The sequence below is a fragment of the Populus alba genome, chromosome 15, assembly GCF_005239225.2.
Source record: "Populus alba chromosome 15, ASM523922v2, whole genome shotgun sequence".
Classification (NCBI taxonomy): Eukaryota; Viridiplantae; Streptophyta; class Magnoliopsida; order Malpighiales; family Salicaceae; genus Populus; species Populus alba.
This window is the reverse complement of record NC_133298.1, coordinates 6,138,035-6,164,582: the sequence shown is the minus strand read 5'-3', so window position 1 is coordinate 6,164,582 and position 26,548 is coordinate 6,138,035. Positions and strand designations below refer to the sequence as shown.

The following is a 26,548-nucleotide window of genomic DNA, read 5'->3' as shown; positions in this document are numbered from 1 at the left end:
ATTATAGGTGGAAGTTTTTAATATCATGTTTTGACTTATATAAGATATGTACCTAGTCCCTATTTTCAACACACATATGTTAGTTTAGATTTTCTGATTTTGTAAGGTTTCGTGACTTTGTAATGTGATGTGGTGTAGTTTATGTTTGTCTTAATCATTGATTTAAAAATATTTTATTAATTAATATAGAATACAATTTTATATAGATCTCATTATTTTTTTAAAAAAATCTTTGTTAATAAAAAATTATAATTTATATATATATATATATATATATATATTTTTTTTTCAAATCACAACTACTAAATCCAATACAATGTTATACACAATTATTGTCAAGTACATTTGTTTATATTCTTTTTATTTGAACTGATAGGATCTACAACAAATAATAATTTATTTTCATCAAACGGTCACATAATAAATAAACGGTTACCTTACGTCACCGTGGAAGACACATAACCTGTGGAACCGGTCCGATGAGTTTCCCTTTTATGACATCATCTCGTTCCAAAGTAATGGGAGTAGATTTTTAACAGACAAAATGCTTAATGGGCTTTCTACTTGGACCAATAAGTCGATTGCACATGTCTATACTATAGCGTAAGACACTGGATTAATATCCGATTAATGCTTCTGTCTACGTAATTTCTTTTTTAATTACTCCATTGCCTCAGTCGGGAATAGGATAAAATTATAAGTTATTTTTGATCAGTAAAGCAATAAATTTCGGCTTATTTTTTTTTTTAATTTTTTTAATTGATATATTGTTTAATAATTTTTTATATAATGTTTCAATTAATATTATTCTTCTGTTTTTTTTTATATAACTTTTTTTGAATAGAGATTTTTTTTTAAATAGTGTTTTGTGTATTTATTTTTTTTAAAGAATTATTTTAATTTACCTATATTTTTTAATATTTTATACAAATTAATTTTATTCTTGAAATTAAAAACATAATCTTTATCTTTATTTTATTTTATTCAATTAATTGAATCAATTTAATGTGTGTTTTATTTTTTATTATTGTTTGATTGAAAAATATTATTTTTAATAAATAAATTTAGTAAGCACAACTAGATAAATATTCTGTCTTGTGAGATTAAATATCTTAATTTATATATATATATATATTTTAATTTTTTTTAATTTTAATTTTAGTTATTATTAATTATTTTTTTATTAACACATGCAAGAAAAATTAATTTATGTAAAAATTTTATAGAACAAAATATCTGGTCCATGAAATACTTAAAATAGCTTAGCGTCATTTAGCTTCCTCACATTTTAAGCGGGAAAAAAAGAATGTTCCAGTCTACAATATTGACTTTTAGGTCCCTTTCAGTACAAACATTATAGAAACAAATTTATTGACACTGTTCAGTCTAATGGCCTCTTTATTTCCGTTAACAAAAATCAAATTCATGGCTAATTAATCATTAAGGAATTGATGGGGGGAATGTCTTTTTCATTTTCATTTTTTTTAAGCATATTAAAATCATCTAATTGCCTTTCAAAAAAAACCTCATTAGGCTAGCAAACAAAGGTGGTGATGTCTTTTTATTTTTTTTAGTACTATAAAATAATATTTATACTTGAAATAAAAAAAATTTAAATCATGTGTCTAGGGATTTTGTGGTCTTTTTCACTCATTTTTTTTTGTTATTACTGGGTTCATCAAAAGCATTTTAGTCTTTTAGCAATGTTTAATTATTAATTAAATTAAAAAGGTTATTGGTGTGTGATATTCATAAACTAACTTGTGAAAGACGTGTCTTGGTGGCCAAAAATATCTTTCCAACATTTTGTTAGAAGCATCGTCACGTCCTCTTTTTCATAGTTGTTAGAGAATAATATAAATCATATCCTGAAACCTCACCTAACAGCTTAAGCTTTTAGGTTGAGATGATTCTTTGACATGGTATCAGAGCCTTGATGGCCTAGTGGTCACGAGTTCAAATCTCACCATCCCCATTTATTTGATAAAATTAAGCACAAGGTAATATGAGCCTGTGCAAGTTTCAAGCCCAAAGGGCTTTTCACTTGAGGGGGTGTGTTAGAGAATAATATAAATCATATCCTATAACCTCACCTAACAGCTTAAGCTTTTAGGTTGAGATGGTTCTTTGACAATAGTATGACACGTGTCAGTAATTGTGGAGTAGTATGTCGCCAATAAGACATTCTTTTCTCTCTCCTACCTTGAAAACTATAAGTTGTTCCTCTTTGTTGTTAATAAGGATTTGAAGGATGGAAATATCGATATGGATGCTAAGGTGACCGGCTTTGATGCTTTAGTGGCGGTTTGCCATATTGCTTACAAGAAACTCAAGCAATAGAAGAGGGAGGAGTGACAAGTATCGGGGATTATTATTATTCTCCTGCTGATTACTGCTGATTACTTTTGTTGTTTTTCTGTTGCAAATAGACCCCTATTCAATGGGATGACTTATTCTCCTATTGACCATTTCCTTTCCTGCATGTTGTCATTATCGTGGGCTGCACGTTGTCATTATCGTGAGCTGAAGTTTCTGCATTCTGTTATTCAGTTATTCCCTACATTCTGTTATTCATGTAAGGCTATATAATAGCCACGTTATCATTCAATAAAACTTAAGTCATTCTCCCAGCTTGTTGTGTTTCTTCCTGTTATAGCTTTTGATTCATAACAAGGAGAAACAGAAAGTGGATGCAATATTGGGGGATGGAAAGATAGACGGGCCGGTGAGGGAGAAAGCTGTTCAAAAGCCTGCTGATTACTTTGAATTAAAGAAGAAAGAAAGGTTTGCGGGAGAGAAGCTACTCAGTTCTGCTACCAAGAGCGGTGGGACAAGTAACGGGGGAGGAATATTGAGGGGGAGATTTAATAAGGTGAATGAGCCTATGTCCGACAAGGTTCATGATGGCTTTACTACTAGGAAGAGAACTTCCGAGGAGAGGCCCTCTTGTTCTACGGAGAGGTATAAAAGGAATGGTTTTAGACAAGGAATTATGACTGGGGTTAGTGACGAAGGATCGAACCAAGACTTGTTTTTGAGAAAGGATACCGTATTCGAACGATCCCACGCTCACAGCAAGCCAGATAAGAGATTGAAGGAGGAGATGCCAAAATGTGGTGTTGGCGCACTAGCAGAGTTGCCTCAAGAAGTCAAAGAAAGAATTGCTTCTATGAATGGCAAAGATGTGGAGTTAGTGGTGGACAAACAGTTGTATGCAACTGACGTGACCGATGGCAACAGTCGTCTGTCGATCCCTCTTAGACAAGTTATAGCTAAGAATTTCTTGACAGATGAAGAGAAGAGGGCTCTTATAGATAGTAATTGTCTGAAAGTGAAGATTCTTGAACCCTCTTTGGAAATGGTTAGTGACATGAATCTGAAGCAATGGAACATGTTCAAGGAGAAGGGCAGTGCTGTTAGTTCATCATATGTGTTCATGACTCATTGGAATTCTCTAAGGAGAAGAAGTAATTTGCTTCGGCTAGATAGAATTCAGGTTTGGTCTTTCGGAGTAGAAACGACCTCTACTTTGCTCTTGTTAAGGTTTGTGAAAGATAAGTAGAACGAAATTGTTCTAACAGAAGCAATGCCGGTTCACCAACTGGTAGCCATGCTGGTGTGGCTGAATATGCGAGTGCTAGTCTTCTTAGTTTGAATATTTATATTTTAATCATAAACTTCATTTGTTGCACATTTTAGACTGTAGTAGTTGAGAGAAAAGAGAAAAAATTGTCAAAAAACAGGGAAGAGAGAGAAAGCTTCTTAACTCCTACATTCTAATTATGTAAAAGGATGACAATCTTGTTATCATTGAGTTTGTATTAAAGAGGAATTTCATTAATATAGCATGGAACTTTAATATACAGAAACGTTACATCAAATTAAGCTTAGCAAGGTTCTTTTTATTTATTTATTCTATTTTATTTTGAGTTTTTTTTACCAATTAAAGATTTTTTTCCTGTGGGAAATGGGTTTATCTAGCATCCTAATATTTTTTTAAGTTTTTTCAAGTGAAAACCAGTTAAAAATATTTTGGAAGTCTAATGCGATCCAAACACCAAAGGATCTATTGGAGGTTCCGGTTGGTCTAGTTACAAGGCTTAGAGCTAAGATGTTTAAAGAAGCTTTCAATGGATTAATCTTATTCATGTTCAGGAGAGACTTGTTCGTGAAACCAAGACCATTACATAAGGATTAGGAGAAGAAGATTAGATTCAGACAATTTAACCTTTCACTACTTTTTTTTTTAATCATAACTGGAGCTACCTATCGAATTTTAAGGTGATTCTAATTGGGATGGAAACTAGACTTCCATACCTTTCCAACGGTATTGTTGGTTGGATTTGCAAGTGCACAAATCGTAACAAGTAATAAAGTGATGAGTAGAGTATCGTCCCACGAGGATTTGTAAAAGTTACTACTAATTACCAAAGTCTTTTAAATTATGATCTATTTGAGGAATCGAATGAGATAGTTTATGAAACAAAAATTAATGATTAAAAAGTAACAACTAATTGATTAAATATTAATGAATTCAATTGTACTGGTTCTAGGATTTCTGACTTACCGTAACTATGCCTATATGAACTTTCTCGATTAAATTAATTACTCCTAATGTTGATAATCAGGTTTTTCTAATGTAAATATTAATCTCTCTCGAGCATCAATAAATTATTTCGACAAACAAATTTCATATACTCTACGAAAGTTCTGAGCCTGTCAAAATTTATTAAGTACTGTAAAACCTGTAACGATTACAAAAGTTCCTAGGATATCTCTATCCTATAGATTTCTTAAGGTATTTCAAACAATAGCTAACACAATTATTACTTCTCAGTTTCAAATTGAATTCTAAATCATGCAAATGTTGGCCAAACACATGCAAGCATTACACATAGAATGAAATACTCAACATCTTAATGTAATAATTCAATCGAAGAAATTGTTCACATATTCATATTAAGGTTACATCAAAAATTCCAGAATAAAAGTCTACTCCATAGTTAAATTAAAGAGAAACAAACTTGATACGATGAACATCACTCAAAAGCAGAGAATTTCAGCAGAATAGATAGGTGTCCTCCCGGTCTTCAATATTTTTGCCTTTGTTCTTTTTTTGTTCCCTTTGGTGCCGCCTCCTCTCCTTTTCTTTTCTATGTTGTAGGGTTTCTATCTTGTCCTCTCTCCTCCTTTTTTTTCTTTTATATTGTGGCTTTTCTACCCCTGCAGTAATGAGGAAAGTTTCCTTTTCTGCATTAAATTCCTTCATACTCAGACATTGCGGGCCCGATTTGAGGTAGAAGACGTGCGAATTCAAAGATCTCTATTTCTGGAGAAATTGTAGAGAATCAAATTTTCTTTCCAACGAAACTGATCTTGAAATTTTTGGACATCTGAGCGTTGAGATAAGGGCCATAAACCGAAACAGTCTTTGCAGTGCAGGAATTTCAGGCTGGTTCAATCCTTGTTTTTCAACTCGCTTTTTGGGCTTCGAAACAACAAAATTGAGTTATATGCCCTTTATATGTTTTGTAGACCTTCATCTCAGCTATTTGAAAATGGTTACGAACATCCGAAACTAAATTGTATAGCTTTTTTGCAGCACATGATGAATCACTATTCAGTTTCATTGCCTGGCTCTGCCTGTTCAGTAACCTAAGATCTGAAAACACATTAATTTCCCATGAGGTCAATAGTTCAAAAAGAGATTCAAAATTCTAATTTTCTTGTGCAACATATCTAAAATATTTAAAAATCAAGCATGAATAGCAGAAAATATACATGCTAAAAATTCCCTTATCAGGTATATGGCATGCCTTCTTATTCTTTAAGATGAGGGAGAACCATCTGTTTGAAGTTGGACTTTGTTGCTACTAGATAGAATACAGAAATAACCGAACTTGTCTTTTTAAATTAGTTGGGCTATTAAAATTTCTTTATTTTATGAGAAAACACTTATTTAGGTTTCAGACTTGTTTATGTTATTTATTTTAATTAGTTTGGGTTAGTTTTAGCTTGGGTTGATTGTTATTTAAATTGGGTTTATATGTAACTTATTAGGAAAACTAGAGAATAATTTTTTACATTTTTGTCGACTTTTGGTTGTCAATCTTGATTCTTGATTGAACTTTTAACTCTTCAAAGAATTGACCAATTTTTATTAAGAATTTACACTCCTTTTTCTCATCTCCAAGTGCAGGCGTTGTGATTGATTAGATTGGTTTATAGTCTTGTTGCCTTGAAGCATGTCTTTCATTGTGTTAAGCTCATTCTAATTTCAGCAAAATAGGTTAGATAGATCTTGGGTTCGTGAATTCCATTCAATTTTGCTAGGGTTCACATTAAAGTCTCAAAACTTGAACCTTAAATTTCTAGTCATTGAAGGTGGTTGGAGACTGCAATAATGAGTACCACGTCGTTTGCCTATTTAAAAACCTTTCTACATACAACAAGTCATTTACATGTGATTGTGTTCTTTTAGTTATTTTAATTTTTTTGTTTGAGAAATGTTTTAATTTGACGAGCGTAACATATCAACACTTGATATATTTTTTTTAATGTTTATTACAATTATTAGATGAGTTTCTTATACACACATTTTGTTGAGAAATCTTTGATTAGAAAATCTACTGAAATTTCAGTAGAGTCTCTTCTATACCGAGAAATCTCAAATGATGGACTAAAAACCTATTTCACTTCAATACTCAACAATTTCATATCATAATCATTGTCCAATCATCCTGGACTCATCATAACACCAAATCAAAGTATCTCAAATCTTAATTTTTCAAAATCTCATTCATCACAAATAATCATTTCATATAAAATTTGCATAACACCATATTCACATGCAATAATATTTTTTACACAATAAAAAAAACTAACATAATATCATAAGTTTACATAAAAAAATCTAATTAAAGCAACATAAAATTCAATACAATTATCCTTTGTTACATAACCCATTACAATACAAGAATGTTTCTATTACATGTTCATTCAAAATTAACAAGAGCTATACTAAATATTTATCATTAAGCTCGTGGCTGTGAGGTACTTATGAATAATTTATCACAATAAAAAATAATGTTATTTTATAAAAATTAACAAACAAGAAGAACAACCATAATATTGCATTTAAATTACAAACTCGCATTATCAACAATTCTATTTATTAATCAGTACATCTATCATTGAGCTTGTGACTATGAGGAACCTGTAAATAATTTATCACAATAAAAAAATTCGTTATTTTATAAAAATTAACAAGAAGAACAGCAATAATATTGCATTTAAATTGTAAACTCGCATTATCAACAATTCTATTTTATTAATCAATAGAATTCATTCATCACATCAAAATTTCATGGTCATCTTCAACCTAATGTTACCAACTCATTTTCAGCAATAGCCCCTCGCTATGTATCAAATTTCCCAAGCCCATTTTCTAGGTAATACCCTTCGTTGGGTACCTTGTTTCCTTAGCCATGTCCGAACATTAGTCTAAGTACAAGAGATTAATTCTTGTCCAATTACAAGGAGATTAATTCTTTCCCTCCTTATTGGATATTAATGTCATTACTGAGAATCTAATTCCATCATCCTTTATCGGACATCAGTCTTATTACCGGACATTTAATTTCATAGCCCTACTAGGCATTAGTCTTATTTTTTAGAATCTAATTTCATCGCCCCTTACCGAGCAATAGTTCTATTACTGAAAATCTAATTTTATCGCTTCATGTTGTTGCACAGGTATACCACATTTCTTTTTATTTCATGCTCATTCCACGTAATAATATTCTAGAGTTACTTCTTTCAATTTAACTTTTATTTCCAATTCACTACTCATTAAATTTTATTTTTTGATTTTCTCATTCTATTCAGTTTACTAAACAAGAAAAACTTTAATAACTCTCACACACATTTGCTTTTTATATTCTATGGACCATGTGCCGGTGACGTTCTGATTCTGGGGGCAACATTTGACAAGAATAACATGGGAAAGGAAATAGATTATCCTTGGCAACATTTGTTATTATTGTTATTAAATGAGGTCTAAAAGCTCCCCCGTAAGGCAGTTGAAGGTCATGGAATTTCTGTGTGGTGATGATTTGACATGAACCTTTAAGAATTAAGATGGTCTAAGCATGTTCTTTTCCAGTAACAAAAATATTTGGGAGGATGGCTTTTTGTTGATTTCTCAAGGTCAGAAAGCAAAGACGTAAGCAACAAAAGTAAAAAAAAAAAAAAAAACTTTGAAATTTGAGCTCTGGCAAGGAAAAAAAGAAATCAAGAACAAGCTCAATGAACTAATCTCTAATGGCAATATTCTTGAGTTCTGGGGATCAGACTTTGACATAGCATCCATCACCAGAACATCATGGTTACAACTTTGAAAGCAAATCGAACAAGTAAATTATAGTTGAGGCCAGCCGGAATAGAAGTACTCAATTTAACTCGATGAGATTCAACTAAATGAAGTTCTGTCACTTCGTAGATTTGTCTGCTTTAAGACACAAGAACCATTCTATTATGCTGAAGGAACAAAATGAGGCAAGCTTTATCTCTGGCAGCCTTATCAACTTCTGGTTTCAAGTTAATCCTGACGCACTAGATGCCTCCATCCAGTCAGGATAAATTTCCTTAATTATTTTCTTCTGAGGGCGGGCCGTTGAGGCTTTGATCAACTGACACAATATTTCATCAAAACCAGGAGGCAGACAGAAAGTCTAAGAACTCAAAGGAAAGAACTGGAAATTAATTTACCATTGCTACTTGGCTCTCGAGAATCAATCAATGTAGTGGAAGCTGGACTTTCTGTTCAAATTATGAAAGAACAGTCATGGACTAGTTTAGAAAGAAACATGTCCATAGAATTTAACATAGCAGAGAACCATAGAATAGTTTCAGAATATGATGAGTTCTCCTCACCTTGAACACTGGAGCCAGTCCCTCGTTGCTCCATGAAATGTAGCCCCTGTTGCTGCGCGGAAGGTTGCCCTTGGTTCTCAATTAGAGGGGCAAGAGAAGATGAAGAAAATGGATCACGAGATAAGATGAAATCATATTCTTTCAGGTGACGTTTAACTGATACAGGACTTGGAATCTGAAAAGGTGGTGCTTCATTCTCGTACATCGCCATCCTTTAACAAACAGAAATGCAGTGAACTTGTCAGAAATATATTTGAAGGAGAAAAGGAAAGCATGGTGGAAGACAAATCTCATCATAAATATATTACTCTCTTATGAGAGGAAGTTTCAGTAGACTTGGACTTGTACAATATTCCATACATATATCTAGGATAATTCAAAATTAAAATTTTAAAAATAAACACATATTTAATAGTTACATGCATTTACCTAAAAGACACTTAAGAGAATTAAAAGACACTTTGAATATATACTTCGAAATTAATTCCAACGTAACTTTCATTTGTTATTTTTCATAATCATAATGTGTCCATAAAATAGAACGAAATATATGGGGAAAGAATCTTGTCCGTCCATTTCATATTTCTTCTTTTTTGGGAAATGTGTCCATTTTATATTACTCTAATATAAGAACAAGAAATATGCAAAAAAGAAAAAAGAAGTTGAAAATTAACGAGAATGAAGTTTCACCCTCTCTCATAATTCATCTGTGCAGGGTGGAAACTGAAGCCAGTCCCTTGTTGCTCCATGAAATGTTGCCCCTGTTGCTGCGTGGAAGGTTGCCCTTGTTTCTCAATTGGATGGGCCAGAGAAGATGAAGAAAATGGATCACGAGATAAGATGAAATCATATTCTGTCAGGGGACGTTCAACTGATACAGGATTTGGAATCTGAAAAGGTGGTGCTTCATTCTCGTACATCGCCATCCTTTAACAAACAGAAAAGTAGTGAACTTTCATTTGTTATTTTTCATGATCATAATGTGTCCATAGAATAGTGTTTAGAGCATACTGAACGAAATATATGGGAAAGAATCATGTTCGTCAGTTTTATATTACTTGTTTTTTTTTTTTTTTTGGAAATGTGTCCATTTTATATTACTCTAATATAAGAACAAGAAATATGCAAAAAAGAAAAAAGAAGTTGAAAATTAATGAGAATGAAGTTTCACCCTCTCTCATAATTCATCTGTGCAGGGTGGAAACTTCCAGGTTCCGGGTTTCTATTGTTGTAGTTGGAAACAGTGTGGCTGCTTGACTCTTGAGAACCAATCAAAGTAGTAGAAGCTGGATTTTCTGTTCAAATTATGAAAGAACATGCACGGACTAGTTTAGAAAGAACGTGTCCATGGAATTAACCTACCAGAGAACCATGAATGGTTTCAGATTATAATGAGTTCATCTCACCATGCGCACCGGTCAACTCATATATTTTCCTAGCAGAGGACCAATCAAACCCTTGTTGCTCGATGAAATGATGCCATTGTGGCTCGATGAGATGTTGCCATTGTTGCTCCACTGGAGGGGGTAGAGAAGATGTAGACAATGGATGACGGTCTTTTGCACCAGAATATGATGTCTCTGTCAAGTTATGGTTACCAAAATATTGAGTTCTATCAGCTGCGTTACTGTCCAACGCCATCCTTTAACAAACAGAAGAGACGTAAGCTTACATCATGGTAAACCGAAGTATCTCAAACTATTCCTGCAATCCTATTTGATAATCTTCATAACTTGTTATCTGTATGCATGTCAATATTCAATCCCTTAATTTGAATCAAAATTTATCATGAATAAATTATTTATCTGCTATACCAATTGAATTCCAAATACCTCAGTTAAACAATATATAGTTGCAACATATAATGGATCACTGTTCAGGAAAATTCCTACATTTTACGACATTGATGTAGATCTCTAATAGCAATAGCGTTTAGAGTACACTGAATACGTATCATGCATGAGTCATACTTGCAGCAAATTTAAATTTATCATTGCCCAAAAGTTTTTTTTCTTGCTGACCAAATGGAAGAGAAACGGTTAAATGAAAAGAAGAGAAAATTACCCTCCTCCATTATTCATATGTGCCAGGTAGGAACTGTTGGCTGCTGCATCTTCACTGTGATTGCTGGAAACTGAGCTCCTCTGGAGATGAACAGATGATGAACGTGGAAACTGTAGCCGACTGTCAACTGTGGTACAGGAAATGAAAAAAAAGTAATAATTCCAATGTGAGTGTGATAACATGATATATTTCCTTAAATTTAATAGGGTAAATAAACTATATGGTAGTTCTTGATCCTGCAAGCTCAGCTCCGCTTCAGCTTATATAGATTAAAACTAGCATAGATTCTACCTTTTTGAGCCAGAACCATGAATAGTTTCAGAATATAATGAGGTCATCTCACCTTTTAAATCTATCAAACTTACCAAAGCCATGCCCCTGTTGATCTGTTGGAGAGTTTGTGGGAAATAACGAGAAGTTTGATATATTTTGATTATTGTCTGGTGCAGGATTCGGAATCTCCGACTGCATGATGGGTGAGACAGGTACTTTATCAGGTGCATTTCCTTTCCTCGCCATCCTTCAACAAACAGAAAATAAGTAAGCATACGTAAGATCAAACCCGATAATCCCAATTTTTTTTGCTATAGCATTTGATAATTCGCATAGTTTGATATCTTTATGCATGCCAAATTCAATCCCAATAGATAGAGACTCAAGCTCACACCAAAAAAAGGAGCATATATTTTACATGAGAAAAGAAAAGAGAGGAGGAAATTAATAAGAGATGAAAGCCTAACAGTCTCCTATAATTCTCCAATACTGGGGCAGGAACGCCATAGTTGTCATGGCTGGAAACAGTGCTCCTCTGCTGATTACGATTCGATGGGTTTGAAAGCATTTTTGGAATGTTATATCCCACATGTGGACTGTCAGCTGGAGTACAAAAAAACGAAAACCACTAATTCAAATGTAAGTATGATAAGATTAAACTAAGAACTTTTACTTGCAAGAAACAGATGACATTTGAAAATGATATGTCTGTAAATATGCAGCAATTTGAGTATAATTCTTCATAACTTGGGGAAAAATGCACGTGTTTTGAGCTTGGATGGGGATGCTTAAGAAAGTTCCGAATCTAGTCTTAACTTCATTATGTTTTGAACATAAAAGAATGCTGTGGCAAGAATTTACCAGGCATGTGCTGATTGCCTTCTCGAAAGGGTGCCAATGAAGCTTTTTGAGATGCAAGATTCTGCAGATGGCACTGCCTCTCAACTAATCGATTAAATGCTTCAACTTGATCTATCAAAATTAACTTCTTGTAATACTCCTCGAAAAATTCTGCATTTTCTCTTGTCATTTGATCCCACACTATGTAACAAGATAAAAAAAAAAAAAAAGATGTCAGAGCTAAAAGGAAAAGGAACATAGAAAATTGATATTTCAAGAGTTTACTGTAGTAAAAAATCATGGAACTTTTGTATCATGAAAGTTATTCAGAAGAGGAGAAGCTACTAACAATTGTTTAAGGTATTTACCTCCATATGTAATGTTAGGCTCGATTCCAACTTGTTCGAAGACTGTTCTAATCACTCGTTTTTTATTCATATACAGTTGAAGGCATCTTTCAATCAAATCTTTGGCCTACGTACAAAACCAATTATCATAAACAAAGAAAAAACTTGAACGCATTAGTTTCAGTTTCACTTGATATATCAATATGAATTTTACACTGATACAGGTGAACATCAAATAAGATGACTTACAATCATAATTTTTTTAACTAGTTCAGGGGATACTGGACCATATCCTGCATTTGTGAAATTTTGTACGTTTCTTGGTCGCCCACGAGATTCCCTAGCTGGGAATCTTTCTTCTGCTGGTTGCTGTGGAAGTTTATTTCCATTGACAAGTAATTAAGAAAGACAATTAACAAGTCAAATCCATCTGGGATACTGTGATAGATTCCAAAAAAGACAGAAATCATGAGTGAAGGGAGTCAATACCTTCCTGTTCATTTCAATTCAACGCAAGAAATCACTTCATGTTGTCAGAAACTGGGAAAGCTCTTGTGAAAATAAAATGAATCGTTATCAGCAATTGATAATAACGAAGACAATTCTTCAAAATTCTTGACATTTATATACTATTTTTTTTCCTTATTTATGAAGTAACCAAAATTAAAAGAAGAAGAAGAAGAAGAAGAAGAAATCCACTAGTGCTAAACCATCAATGTAGTTCAAGATTCCAAATTTTCTTTCTTGCATTTTCCTAGCAACCAAACACAGACAGATTCTAAAAAAAGGCAGGAGATCCAAAGTTAAGATTCTTTGAATCAAGGTAAAAAGAATCAAATTATTAAAACCTACTTAGTTGGATGCTCTATTTTCCAAGTTACTTGCATCATAAAGAAACAGAACCCAAGGAAGGATTGAAAAATGACAATTGAATGAAGTTCAAGATTCTAACTTTATTTCTTGTATTTTCCAAGTAACCAAACACAGCCATTATCCCACAAAGAATCAAAAGTGAAAGGAACTTGAGAACTCACCTTCACCACTACTTGTTTTCTTTTCACTCCTGTTTCTCGCTAACCAGCAAGAATTAGAAAGAGGGTTTATCAGTTTTCTTGTTTTCTCTGTAACTCTGCAGATTTTTTTATCACTGGATTGAGAGAGAGAGTGAGTAATGTTTCCGGCTATTTGACCATCAGTCTTTTATAGCTTTTGTTCAAGGCTACCTAAGCTGTTTTCGTCAGAGTTACATGGGGCTCAATAGAAATGAAGCAGCTGAGAGTTAGGGGGCTAGTGGCAGATGGTGAGGATTCAAGCTGTTAATATATACAGTTTGTTTCTTCTGATTGAGCGTCCGAGGAAGGAAGATTTGGGTGCTCATCAACTGACACAATAATGAAACACATTTTTTCAAAAAATAATAATAATTAATTTACATTAATAAAAACTGTTGTCAAAATCTGAGCTCCCAATCCTTTGAAGAAAAGAAAGTTGAGAGAACTTCCTTCCAGCAGAACCAAGTCTTTGAAATGCTTATAACAAAATCATTGCTTCGGTATTTGCTTTGGATCCAAATGAAAGACTAGCTAGCAACCTTTTCTTGCGTCAAAAGTAATCAGAGCCTCCCTCCCTTTTCTTGTTTCTCTTCTGGTTTGTTAGTTAAGAAGAAGGGGAGGAGCAGCTGAGAGAGCTGGGGGACACATGCCAGGTGGAAAGGAGGGTTCAGGAAGTTAATACAGTTAAGAGTTGGTTAGTTATCAGCAACGAGACTATCCTGAGACTTTGCACTACCGTGCTTGTTTGAAATCAAGCGGCAGATGAAAGAATTAATCCACCATTTCGAAACGACCATGAACAAAATTTGAAGATAAACTTTGAGATGGTTTTGAAGAGGAAGATGGACTTCAAGGGAAGATGGTTTTTGTTTAAGAATCTTAAATCTATTTGGAAAATATGACACATCCCAAACAATTTTGTGAAGAGACCCTCTAGAATCTTACTTAGATAAAACATTGTGTTTATTGTCTTAAAATTGTGCTTTTAAAAAAAAAACCTCTCGCATGAGGTAGGCCTCTAATCAGGCTCAAGCAAGCTCCAAGAAGCTTGGTTAGGCTAAGACCCAACTGAGCTCAAGCTCTGGTTTGTTAGAGTTACTTTGACTCATCTAAGTTTATTATTCATTAATAGTATGTATAGTATTATTCATGATAGTACTTTCACATGTATTTCTTTATATATTTTTCTAGATATTTTATAGATATTTTCTAAGGCTATATATTTTTATATTTTAAGAGAAAAAATAAGGTTATTTATCTAAACAATATTACACTTGATACCTCTTAACTATATAAAAAACATACTCAATGAGACAGAGAACATACTGGACTCTTCTTTACACACAAAAATAGATATTTTATTCTTTTGATTTTTTTTTGTATGTTTGTTACTTGATTGAACAAACTCAAATATTTACTTATCACTAACAATATTGGATGCACACACAGTGCAACGTCATATTATGATTCCTCAAAAATAAAAAATAAAGAACACATTGAGATATGCATGTAAGCAAGGAATTTTGTATTGTACTAGATCGGGACCAAAACCTGAGACACCAGGAGAGAAACGAGGTGCTGTCCCCACTCGGGTTGTCAACCCAAGCGAGGTGGCTTCGGCCAGTATCATGGTGGCAGAAAGGATGATTCAGCATATTCTGCTAGTCATCTTGAAGATATTGATTAACAACAAAGTCTCACACCCATGATGGGTTCCTTTTTCTTCTTTAATTTATTCTAAGATCTTTGTTTTTTTTTTTTTTCCTTTTGATGTTTATAGTAATCAATAAACAGCAATTGTGAAAATCGGATCATGGAGCAAAGCATTCTGATTAACAATTTTAATTCATCATAGAATGGATTAGCCTTTAACTATAATAAGATAACTGTGAGGAGACAAATGTACACCATGCCTGACCTAAAACAACAGGCAAGCCTACAAATTTTATTAAGCTCAGAGCATGCCAGGAAAAAAAAAAATTACATTTTTTCTTTTGGCAAAAAAAAAAAAAAATTACAAATTCTGTATGACTGTAAGATCCCCGGGCATGGGATAGGGTTAGAGCTCCTTGTGGAGAAACAATGGCTGATGTGTTTGTATCCTAATTCATGAACTTCCGGCAATTTGGAGCTTTACATAAACAGGGAACTTTGAATTCATCGGGCTCATCAGGATCGAACAAGTAATCGTACCTGCCATATGCAACTAAATTTAGTGAGCGATTGAACAGTTGAAAATTTATGAACTCTGACTGACAGGGAAGATGTATACGTTAGCTCATCGCCAGCAGGAACATTTGTCTTCGCGATAAGGACTATACGACTTTCATTATCGCCCACACTCATGATCCTTGCATAGCAATTTGGCATACACTGGAACACAGGCAAATAGAATAGACATCATGATATGGAGAAAAGTAACATTATACTTCGAGCATAGAAGAGATAAATCATGTTTGAATTGAAAATTTGTAAATGCAGAAACGAAAGTTCAGCTTGGATGCGACTCACAGAATGGTTTATTAAGCGCGCTATGTTTCCTTTATCTGTGGCATCTACCACTACCTCTTCGCTTATCTTGAAAAGCTGTAAAAGAAAATTAGACCACAGTTTAGCTCAAAAAACGATGAAGGTAGAGGAACAAGGGGAAGAAAAGGAACAAAAGCAAGGAATGTGAGGAAAACATGTTCAACTTATAAAACTTATTTCAATTTATTGGGAACCAGTATGATCGTAAGCAGAGGCTAGGGTGGTTACTACCACATAGTTTGCATCATCTTTTACTTAATACGAGTAAAAGAAGAAGATAACTTACATAGCAGTCTTTGCCTTCTAATCGATAGCGCACCTCCCTCAGATCCGCAATACTGCCTCTCACTTGTTCACCTCGGTACTCAAGAACCTGGAGACAATCATGTAACAGTGATGGAATGTATTTCCGTTTCGGTGATTACACACACATGGAATTCACATCTGAAAATCACATTTCAAGGTTTTTTCATTCATGAAAAAATCATATATACCATTTCTCCTTCTTGAATGTTTCTTCGTGCAAAGAGGCCCCATCCATGTATTCCAGATCTCCCAAAGCAAACTCGGTCATTTTCAGTTCTCTGTGATCATATGTACATCCAAGAGATATTTAGAAGGCAATCTAGAAAGTAATATTATTAACAGAAAGATGGAGACCTACCTGTAAGTGGTAAAGCCTTTCCCTGAAAGAAGAAAAACTTTTTGGCTCCTCTACTACCTGTCGAAGAATAAAACCAGGCACATTACCACTTGCTTTGTTTCTCTTAGTTTCCATGTCAAAAGAGATGAGAAGATAAAAAAAAAATATATGATATAATACTGAAAGGTAGGAAAAAGAAACTTTACTCTGAATGCATTCAAACTCTGTATCTCTAAGAAAGGATGATGACAAGGTCTTGTCAATCGATGGTAAATAGCTTCTTCTTCTGTTCGCTGGAAAATAAAAAAAATAAAAAAAATAAGAGGATAGATTTGATCTGAAGAGCTAGGAACTTCTATTGTGGTTGGATTTGGAAAATTCACAAGAAAAGGTTTTGTGAAGTACATGTATCATATGTGTACTAGGTATATCAATTCTGTTGTTATTCAAGGGAAAATTGTAGCAAGTTAAAATGGCTGTGTAATATGGACAGTCAAATAAATCAGTGAATGAACAGCCCACGGCTAGTAAGACTACAGCTTACTTCACATTTTCGTTTGATTATCTAAACTCTATAGTCTAAACCAGCTATTGATGATAATAGCAAATTTCAGATCCATATAAAATGCCCACAGGTTAGGGAATATAATATGCTAACCTGCAACTCCTAACTATACCTGTTCATAGAGCCCCAACATGCCCACAGGCTAGTAAGACTACAGCTTACTTCACATTTTCGTTTGATTATCTACACTCTATAGTCTAAACCAGCTATTGATGATAATAGAAAACTTCAGATCCATATAAAATGCCCACAGGTTAGGGAATATAATATGCTAACCTGCAACTCCTAACTATACCTGTTCATAGAGCCCCAACATTTATTTCAAGCACAAATTTGATATTGGTCATTTCAACCAAGTAACAAAACCACAATATGTTTCCATAATTACATCCATCGTTTATTCATTCTTTTTAACAGCAACAGAGCACTTTGTTAGCCATATATACATGATGAATTTGGCTCCATAACTTCCGAATTTTTTTTCAAGGCAACAAATCTAGCCAATTTTCTCTTGCTCAACTGGTCCATGTTTACTTCTTAAAAGTAGGGGTAAACGAGCATGAAATGGAGCCTCCCAGCCCACAGGATTGGATTAATCAATTATCAGCCCAGCAAGCAACTCTTAGAATTTCTAGACAATCATCCCCAACCCCACACCCCCACCCCTAAAGTACCCAGAAAAAGCTATAGCTGGACCAGCTACAATATCATGTTCAGGTGAACCAACCCTCTCGTGTTTTATAAATGCATCACAATCCCTGTGAAAAAAGTAGGAAAGAAAAAAAGAAGATAAATCCACACACACAAGAAGAGATAGGCAGGTAAGCAATTGTTTAGGTACCTTCTTGTTGCTGTTCACTCTTTTGAAGACCCGACACCTCGCAGCAGAGTGTGGCTCAGACTTAGTAGCTTCTTCCATCGACTCCTCTTCAAGTTTTATTCTATTAGATGAAATTAGCCTCGTACCAGCCCTTTTCTTATTTTGAACAAGGCTTTTGGCAGAAAACACTCCTGCAGGAGTCTGTATGATCAAAACCGTGTCCGGATTTGGAGCCCTGCATCATGAAAGAAAACAATAAATTATTATAGTATAGCTATAAATGATGTATATGTTTCTTGACAAATGTGAAGGTCAACAGAGGCTTTAATGTGCAAATTAACTCTAAACATCGAAGTATAGGAAGAGGAATGCTATTGGTTTAATCATTAAATATAAGGACTCTGTACCTGTGATTTGCACAATATGAAATCATTCTTGTTGTCTGTCTCCCATTTTTCTCCAAGCAGTGCAACTGCGATTTAGAAGGAAGATAATTTAATAACAAAGAGAGGATAATTGAGAGAGAGAGAATCCGATCCATGCCAATTGAAAGCTCAATAACTTAAACTTGTGAAAGAATTTTGCCAGGTGAAAAATGGTATGCATGCATTTTGCATGACTGGTAAAACAGGTGCATACAGCAAGTATTCCAACCCAAACCATCTAGGAGCAAGAGCAACTCACCTCCATGCGATATCCTGCCCTCGAAGCACACATTGCGTGGTAATAAGTGGAACACTTGCAACATTGAGTACACGAACCATGAATTTGTTGACAAATAACACAAATCTGGAGTTCCAAAAAAAGCACAATCAGAATTCATCAGCTACGTTTTCAGATGCACCAAAGAGCTCACAAATCATAATTCATTAGCATATAGTCATTGATTAAAATCAGTAAGCAGAAAATTAAAGCAGGTTCAAAGCTCAATACAACAGCAAAAAATGCAAAAAAAACAAATGTAAAACGACCAACTTCCAACTTATTCGCCACATGGTTCATTGAGTAAAGTAGGATGATGCTTTAAAACCACCAGTCCTCACATGATGCTAATTGAACTTCTACAGATTCCCGGGTTAATTATGAGATGCATAAGATTTTACAAGTTAAACTAGAGCAGCTCCAATGCAGTTTTTATGAGAATGAATATTCTACCTTTACAAAAGAATTTGAAGGGATGCTTAAAATTCCAAGAGCAGGTTCCATCTTTTCATCACTTGCAAATGAGACTTCGGGTTGAAACCAAGCACATGTAACATGAACCCATAATGACTCAACATCAGTTGGCTTTAGAGCACCACCTACGAAAAATTGGGAAAATAGATATAAGCTCAATGAAAAAAAATCACAGCCTATATGAAAAGCAACTGAAGAAATTCTCATATGAGTGTAATAAACCTATTAGTACATAGCAAAAAGTTTTTGGACAAATAACAGAGAGAAACTCGTTATAAACCACTTTATGCAGAAGCAATCTATTTGTAACTGGCTCAAACCCAAGATGGAAAAAGAGAGATTCACTGCAGGATGACCAAAAAACAAACCTTTAACAGGACAAAGGCAACACTCCCTCCTAACATCTGGTGTTTCACATGCTTTGCAAACCCAAGAAGTAAAATCCTGCACGTTTCGTGCTCCATAACATTCTTGATGAACAGCTATCTGACATCTGACAGATGGATAGAATAACAAGTGATACTAAACATTAATATGAAATCTCCAGCCAACAAAAAAATTCCTTGCTCTAATTAGCAGATATATAAGCAGGACATTGTTATCCTCTCTTTTGGGGTCATTTATTGAGCAGACTGCATCAAATTGTAGCTGAAAGCAGATGATTGTGACAAGAAAGAACTCTAATGACTTCATAGTATTTAAATTATTCTCCATAAAGTTCTTTTCCTGTTAAGATAGCTTTGTTGCTTTAGACATCAATGGAGATTTCTCCAAGTGTCAGAAACATGTCTAAAATACAGTTCAAAATTGGCTGAAGTGTCTTTAGCACCAAACATTTCCACCAGCACATAGTGTTATGTGCACAGTAATTAGAATCCCTATTAAAATAGTCACAATACCTGTTGCAGATAATAATCTTGTTGTAGTCCCAATCTTCTACCCATCTACAAATAGCACAACGTTCTGTTGTCCACTTTGTAAAAACAGGATCGTATCTCACTGTCATGACAATGGTAATAAAAAGCTCATTGAACAAAGCGAGAAATTCAGACAGTGTAGCTCAAGATAACATACTGATCAGGTTGTATCTATGCTAGAAAATAAACATGCCTTGTAAGAAAGCAAGCAGCTTCTGCTTCCGCTCTTTAATGGAAGGTCGTTTTTGAGGTTTAGTAGATGAGGCATGCGCATGGTACTCTGCTAACTGCATCATCTGCAAAGTCCAAGAGCAGCTCTAATGTTCGAATTGAAAATGATTGTAAGAAACTAAGTTTCATGATCTTTCTTTCTAAAAGCAAGTAATATACTTTTAGAGGTACAGCACCATGTAACCATCAAGAGACACAAACTTGTAAAAGAAAAGGGAAATATTCACCAGATACGGATAGATGCTCAGAAGATTTTGTACAAACCCAAACGTGTAAAAGAAATAAGAAGTATCCATAGGATAAGGAAAGAAGCTCTAAAGATTTGGTGCAGAACCAAACTTGTAAAAGAAATAAGTATCCACAAGATAAGAAAAGAAGCTCAAAAGATTTGGTACAAACCCATTGCTCTAGCAGTAGCATGGAATCTTTCACCCTAATACTGATCCTCCAATTCTTAATTTTGGAACCTGTGTGCTGTTCCCATTCACTAAGGGCTTGCTTTTCTGAACCACAGAACCCACATTTGCAAACAACCCTAAAAGAAGAGAGAAAAAATCTGTAAATAAACTTGACAAAAACACAGGAACCAAGGAAAAGGGAATTTCCCAGAAAGTGCAAGTGCTCAATATTCATGCACTTGTGAAGCTGTATTCCTTCTTACATGTGTAGACTTGGGAAATATGTGCCTTCCATTCCTGAGCAGATAACAGTAACCTTATTAGGTAGCGCTGGTTGACCACTAATTTTGTTTGATCTGTGCCAAAGGCTCTAAGATATTAGATATAAACCCTTCAAATAAATTGTGAATAGAAAATTCAAAACCTTTTGTTTCTTAGTAAAAAAACAACATCAAAAGGAACCTACTTGCATTTCAGCTGCGATTTTTCTGAATCTGACAATTCAAAATTAAATTTTGCTTTGCAAGTAGGGCAGTAGTAATCAATGCCCCCCAGATCCTTCAAGCAAGAAAATTGACAAGGAAAATCAGAAACTTCCATCTATGTTCTCATTATGCAGGTTGAAAAGAAAGTACAAGTATGGGCAGACCTTAAAATGATTGCTGGAAATCCTGTCACACTCTGCATGGATCCAAACTTTACAACCATCACAACGTGCCTGATTCAGAGAGAACAAGAAGACCAATTTGATAAGAAATAAACATTAGTTATGAGCAGAAAAAAATCACAACTCTAATATAAGTTGTAGGTTGACTCACCCAGCTCCCACTGTCTGAATGATTCGAAACCTTCTTGCATATGCCACAAAAATGTTTTGATTTTGTTAGCTGCAATACCAATTATGCAGATGTAAAAATTACAAATAGCCAACACACATATGAGTTAGACTATAGAGACAGGAATTATTGCATAAAACACTGAAGAAAATACAGGTGGTACCAACCCTAGCACATTTTTTACATAAGAACTGGCCACCAGGGTTTGAACCCTTCATTTTCTTTGCAGTTTTTAAAGAAAGGCTCGTGCCACAACCTTCACAAGGTCCCTTGTCTTTATTCTTCCAAATCATGTCCTGCATCAGAGAATCCAAATTTTATGACATTCAGAAAATGGAAGGACAAACTAGCGCTTCCTATTTTCTTCTTTGTTTTTATAAAAATAGAAACCTTCATTTGAATCAAAACCTGAAGAAAACTGAGGAAAACTAAAATTAATGTGAAAACATATAGTTCGGTATCCTATTTCCATTAATGTGAAAGAACCAGTGTAAAGAAAAGTAACAGCTGTTTCAAAAGATAAGCTTCCTCGCTAAACTCCCAATCAAGGAGGTGTACAAATCACAAAAATTTGAGCATGTTTTGGTTTATTTTGTAAAATGGTAATTACAAAATCTTTCCAAGAAAAGTGGAGGGCAAGAAATGTAAAATTATACTGCGTTTCGGTATCTGTTCTTCTCAGTGCAAAAGAGACTGAGAATGTAGGGCTTTAGGAATGGTATTCCAAGTTCCCTAACTTGCCATACTTTTTTCATGTTTCTAAAACTCCAAGAACTAAAAGGGAAATTACAGTTTAGAAAACAGAACAGCTCTGCTGCTGAAAGCTTGGAGCTGGGGACCACATCCAGATTCCAACACTCCCCTAAAATCCTTCCAGAGGCGATAACACTAGAATGGCCCCCTAATCATTACGAGCAATCAAATCAAGCAAGCCTACACTCATGTGATAAAACATCCAAATTCTGATGCAAACCTACTTTTGACGGCCACAATATTGAGAGATTTGGCCTCCATATCTGTATAATTCATACATTTTCTGAGCCTGCTAACTTGGTAAATCTCAAGGTATTGATTGTACCAGGTGCCACGGATCAAATTTCCATTTACACCTAGGAGTTTAAGACTTTGAAGCCTAAGCACAGGACTAGAAAGAATGAAAATAAAAGACAAGGGAGTTTCAAAGAAAAGAACTTAAGAACTAAACCATGAAACTTGCCTGGTTTGGAGAATGAAAGTCCTGATCCTGGTTTGAGCCAGTAGCCTCCTGAAGGCACCTATACACAGATTCATCATAAATCGGATTCCCAGCTGCTGTGTTCATATCTTGTATCAATTTCTCGGTGAACCCCTGTTCAGCCAGAAATGCCTCCTCAAAAGCCATCTGGAAATCACCATTGAAGTCATCCAATTCAGACTGTTCCTGGAACCTAAGCCAAGAAAAAAAATTCACTTAAACAGAAAACTCAAATCCCAAGTTACCAACCTATACGACAACAAAAACAATGACAAGTAACATACCTGTCAAGAAAATCCATAAACGGAAAGATCATCCCTCTCTGAACCCAAGCATAATCCTGGTCATGATCATTCAACTTACCATAATTAGCAATCACATCCATCCAAAAGATAACAACACAAGAGGTCCATATATCCCAAGTAACCTCTCTTTACATAGCAAGTAATTCATACATTTAAAATCCACACATACCCTTTGATTCCCATCATTTCCAGAGTAGCCAAAAAACATCACACAAGCTGCATCAGCAATACAAGACCTCAAAACCAACTCGGGTGCTTGTGTCATTGGATCAATAACAATAGCTGGCCAAAATGGATATTTGTTTCCCGACTTCGCCCACACTATGTCCCCCGAATAAAAATCCTCCGGCCCAAACAACTCATCTTCTTTCCTCTCCCCACTACTTGAATCCAAAACCCCACCACACTCAGTATCATCCACCACCAGATTCTCATGCACCGAAGTAAGCGTGCTCCGTGAACAACTCGAATAATACTTCTTCATATCAAAACCACCCTTAAACTTCACTTCATCATCCTCTTTCTCCTCCTCTTCCTCACACGCATCCACATACTTGCCAGCACAATGCCTGCTTTGTTTCTTCACTTTACTGACATTTCTGCCCATTCTACGCAATCCGAAACCCATTTTCTCTTTCACTTTAACCTTTCTACTACTATTACTATTAAATTGAATATCATAATCAACATCGTCATCATCGTCATCAACAATATCTTCGTCATAATCATCATCATTATCATTATCATTATCACCAAAGCTATAATCATGCAAATTATTCTTACTTTCTTTTCTCCAAATTTCAATAACTGAATCATTAAACCTCGAAGGCAATACCTGAACTCTCCCTCTCGATGTCCGCACTAGCGGTGGTCGCGAAACCTCCACCGTCCGATTACTATTACAATTACCATTGTCATTCACCGCTCTCCTCTTCGTTGAATCTCGGGCATTGGATTCAGGTGGCGAGCATGATACCTCCGTACACCAAGAAGCAGCAGCAGCGAATCCATTCAACGACTTCACACTCACCGGAATCACACCGGCGGCGACCTCACGGAGCAGATTGAGAGGATAATAACCACTACTTCCGTGGTGGCTGTTGCTCTTAAGCTTGCGTTTCTTCCTCCGAGATAAAGGTGAGTTGTCGTCTTCTTCACAAGCTGAGTTGTCGCCGAGTTTATTACACCGTTTTAAACTCGGCATTTGAGATTTCAAGTTCCGCTTAATTATCATCGTCAAAGAATCAAAACCAAAACCAAAATTGATTTCAATTAAGCACCGGCAACCCTAATTTCGAAGGTCAAATTCGGCGAAAACGAATTGAAAAGGCGCAGCATAGAAGGCTGCAGACCAAACGAGCGAACGAGCTATAGAGAGAGGGGCAATTCTGTCAGTAAAAAAAAGAAAGGAAGAAGAAATAGAAGGAGATAATGGACAGAGATCTGAAATAGAGAGAGAGAGAGAAAGAGCTTTGTGTTTCTCTCTCTTGTTTTGGTTGTTTTTCTTCTTCTTCTTCTTTTTTCTCTCTCTTTACAGTTAGAGAGATACAGTGTAGAAAAAGGATAGAGGATTATTATATATAAAAATAAAAAATAAGAATAATTTTGTAATAATAATAATGTGGAAAATTGGAAGAAATTGGGGATCGGATTTGTAGAGAGAGAGAGAGAGAGGGAGGGAGATGGGGTTTACGTGGTGGTGGAGGAGGTGATTATAATAGGCTAACCCACGGGGTTTTTTTTATATAATAAAGTTACAAAGATATAGATTTCTTGTATTTTTCTTCTTAAAATTCTGAAATTGTGAGGAAATTCTTGACAATGGTGACGGTGTTTTTATAGTTAGCTCCAAGAATTTTGGAATTCGATTTATCTATTTATTTATTTATTGGGATTTTGGGAAATTAGTTTCATAAATTTGATTGAAGGAGTCACTGAATTTAACACAATTCAACGAGCTTAATTAAGTTTCAATCGGCCACCGCAAGGAATTAAGATTTCCCTCTGTATTATTTTTTTATGGTTTTGGTCACAGAGATGGAGATGATGACATGAAGGGAAAGTTTCTGAGATACACGGAGGTGGATTATGGTGGAGGGGAGCCTGTGAGTGAAAATGGGGTGGCGGGCAGTATTGAGAAAATGTGACCCCATTTTGGTGGTGGTGCTGGGAAGGGAGATGGGGGAGGTGGTGTTTTTCATGGTGGTTCTCTGGTAAAATTGGCTCGTATTGTCGAATGAGATTTGAATTTTTTTTGGGTATATGGAGTGTAACCATGGCAAAGACGAATTTTCCCACCATTTTTCTTGGAGGGTATTTTGGGTAGTTTGTTTGTATATCAATGAGCAGCCTGGACATTTTAGTTGTATAAACACTGTTTAGTTTCAATTTCAATTAATTAATTAATTAATTTTGATCAAAAGTTGGTTTATTTTCAGATAATTTTTGGGTTGATTGGCAAAAGATTATGCTAAATAAGGATGATAATTTGAGGGATCAGCAATTAAAAAGAAAAAAATTGGTCTGCAAATTTAGGCAGGAAGATGGCAACTTGAGTAGTACTGTGTATCCCTACAAGAGCAACCCAAAAGGGAGGAGGAGCCTGCTCTGGCCGGACCAGGGAGGATGGCCAGGGACAAGGCCTACCATCTGCTTTTGTGCTATTACAATTGTGGAGGGTGGCTTTTTTTATTTTTTATTTTTTATTTTTTTAATGGACGGGTTTTGATGGGGACAAGATTATGAATTTTCGTTGGGGAAATTTTAGAATAAGATTGTACCAAAAAAATTTGATGGATTGAGATGAGCTTACCTGGGTAAGAACAGTGGCAAAATGAGTTGTTTGTTGATGAATTTTAATTAGGGTTGTTGATGCTAGCTCGCTACCATTTTTCCCATGATTTGGCAGCTGGTAGATCAATAAACATACAGATGGATCTTCAGAAGAGTGTTTTTGCCATATATTTTTGAAGATTTTGAAGAGATCTTGCCGGATATCATGATTACAGAGATTCTGGAGAGGTAAAAGGCAGTACGGATCCATGACCACCATCCAGCAATGGGGAAAGGTGGCTTTGGGACAGAAGTGTCATTTGCTTATCAGGAAAGTGCTTTCTTTCAAAGGGTTGCTAGTGCTTCTGCAACCACAGATGCTGGTCGTGCACCTGTAGGCAGCCGGCCGTGGTGGTCGAAGCCGGCTCTGGAGTTTTAACTTTTCGGTAGTACAGTAGTGGGTTTGGTGGCAAGCCGGTGAGGAAAGAGCTGGTGGTAGAAGTCAATGACTTGACATCATAATCTGTACTCTAGGGAACTTCCAAGAAAGACGGACGGTTCACGTTTGGGCAGTGCCTTGATTTCTTAATTAAGAGAGAAAGAAGGCTTCAA

At 35.1% G+C, this 26,548-nt stretch overlaps 1 protein-coding gene across 1 annotated transcript; it reads right to left on the bottom strand.

The window, feature by feature from the left end:
- Positions 1-15,255: 15,255 nt before the first annotated feature.
- LOC118057203 (histone-lysine N-methyltransferase ATX4) lies at positions 15,256-24,948 on the bottom strand. Its single transcript, XM_035069708.2, has 23 exons — positions 23,334-24,948; positions 23,144-23,199; positions 22,842-23,052; positions 21,793-21,921; positions 21,608-21,676; positions 21,439-21,507; positions 21,256-21,347; positions 21,053-21,145; positions 20,791-20,926; positions 20,354-20,456; positions 20,143-20,242; positions 19,612-19,736; positions 19,223-19,368; positions 18,752-18,856; positions 18,475-18,539; positions 18,089-18,302; positions 16,889-16,975; positions 16,704-16,760; positions 16,534-16,623; positions 16,326-16,412; positions 16,022-16,096; positions 15,783-15,883; positions 15,256-15,703 (listed from the first exon to the last, which is right to left on the bottom strand). The coding sequence occupies exons 1-23, from the start codon at positions 24,396-24,398 to the stop codon at positions 15,613-15,615; spliced, it is 3,366 nt and encodes a 1,121-aa protein (XP_034925599.1). The 5' UTR covers positions 24,399-24,948; the 3' UTR covers positions 15,256-15,612.
- Between the last annotated feature and the right edge of the window lie 1,600 nt (positions 24,949-26,548).

What these genes read in the sequence shown, in the direction of transcription:
- LOC118057203 (XM_035069708.2), bottom strand. Translation starts at nt 24,398, where the DNA reads ATGATAATTAAGCGGAACTTGAAATCTCAAATGCCGAGTTTAAAACGG. An exon ending in ATTCAGACAGTGGGAGCTGG is followed by an intron (nt 21,508 to 21,607) that starts GTGAGTCAACCT and finishes TCTCTGAATCAG; the next exon opens with GCACGTTGTGATGGTTGTAA. An exon ending in ACATTCAAGAAGGAGAAATG is followed by an intron (nt 16,413 to 16,533) that starts GTATATATGATT and finishes GATTGTCTCCAG; the next exon opens with GTTCTTGAGTACCGAGGTGA.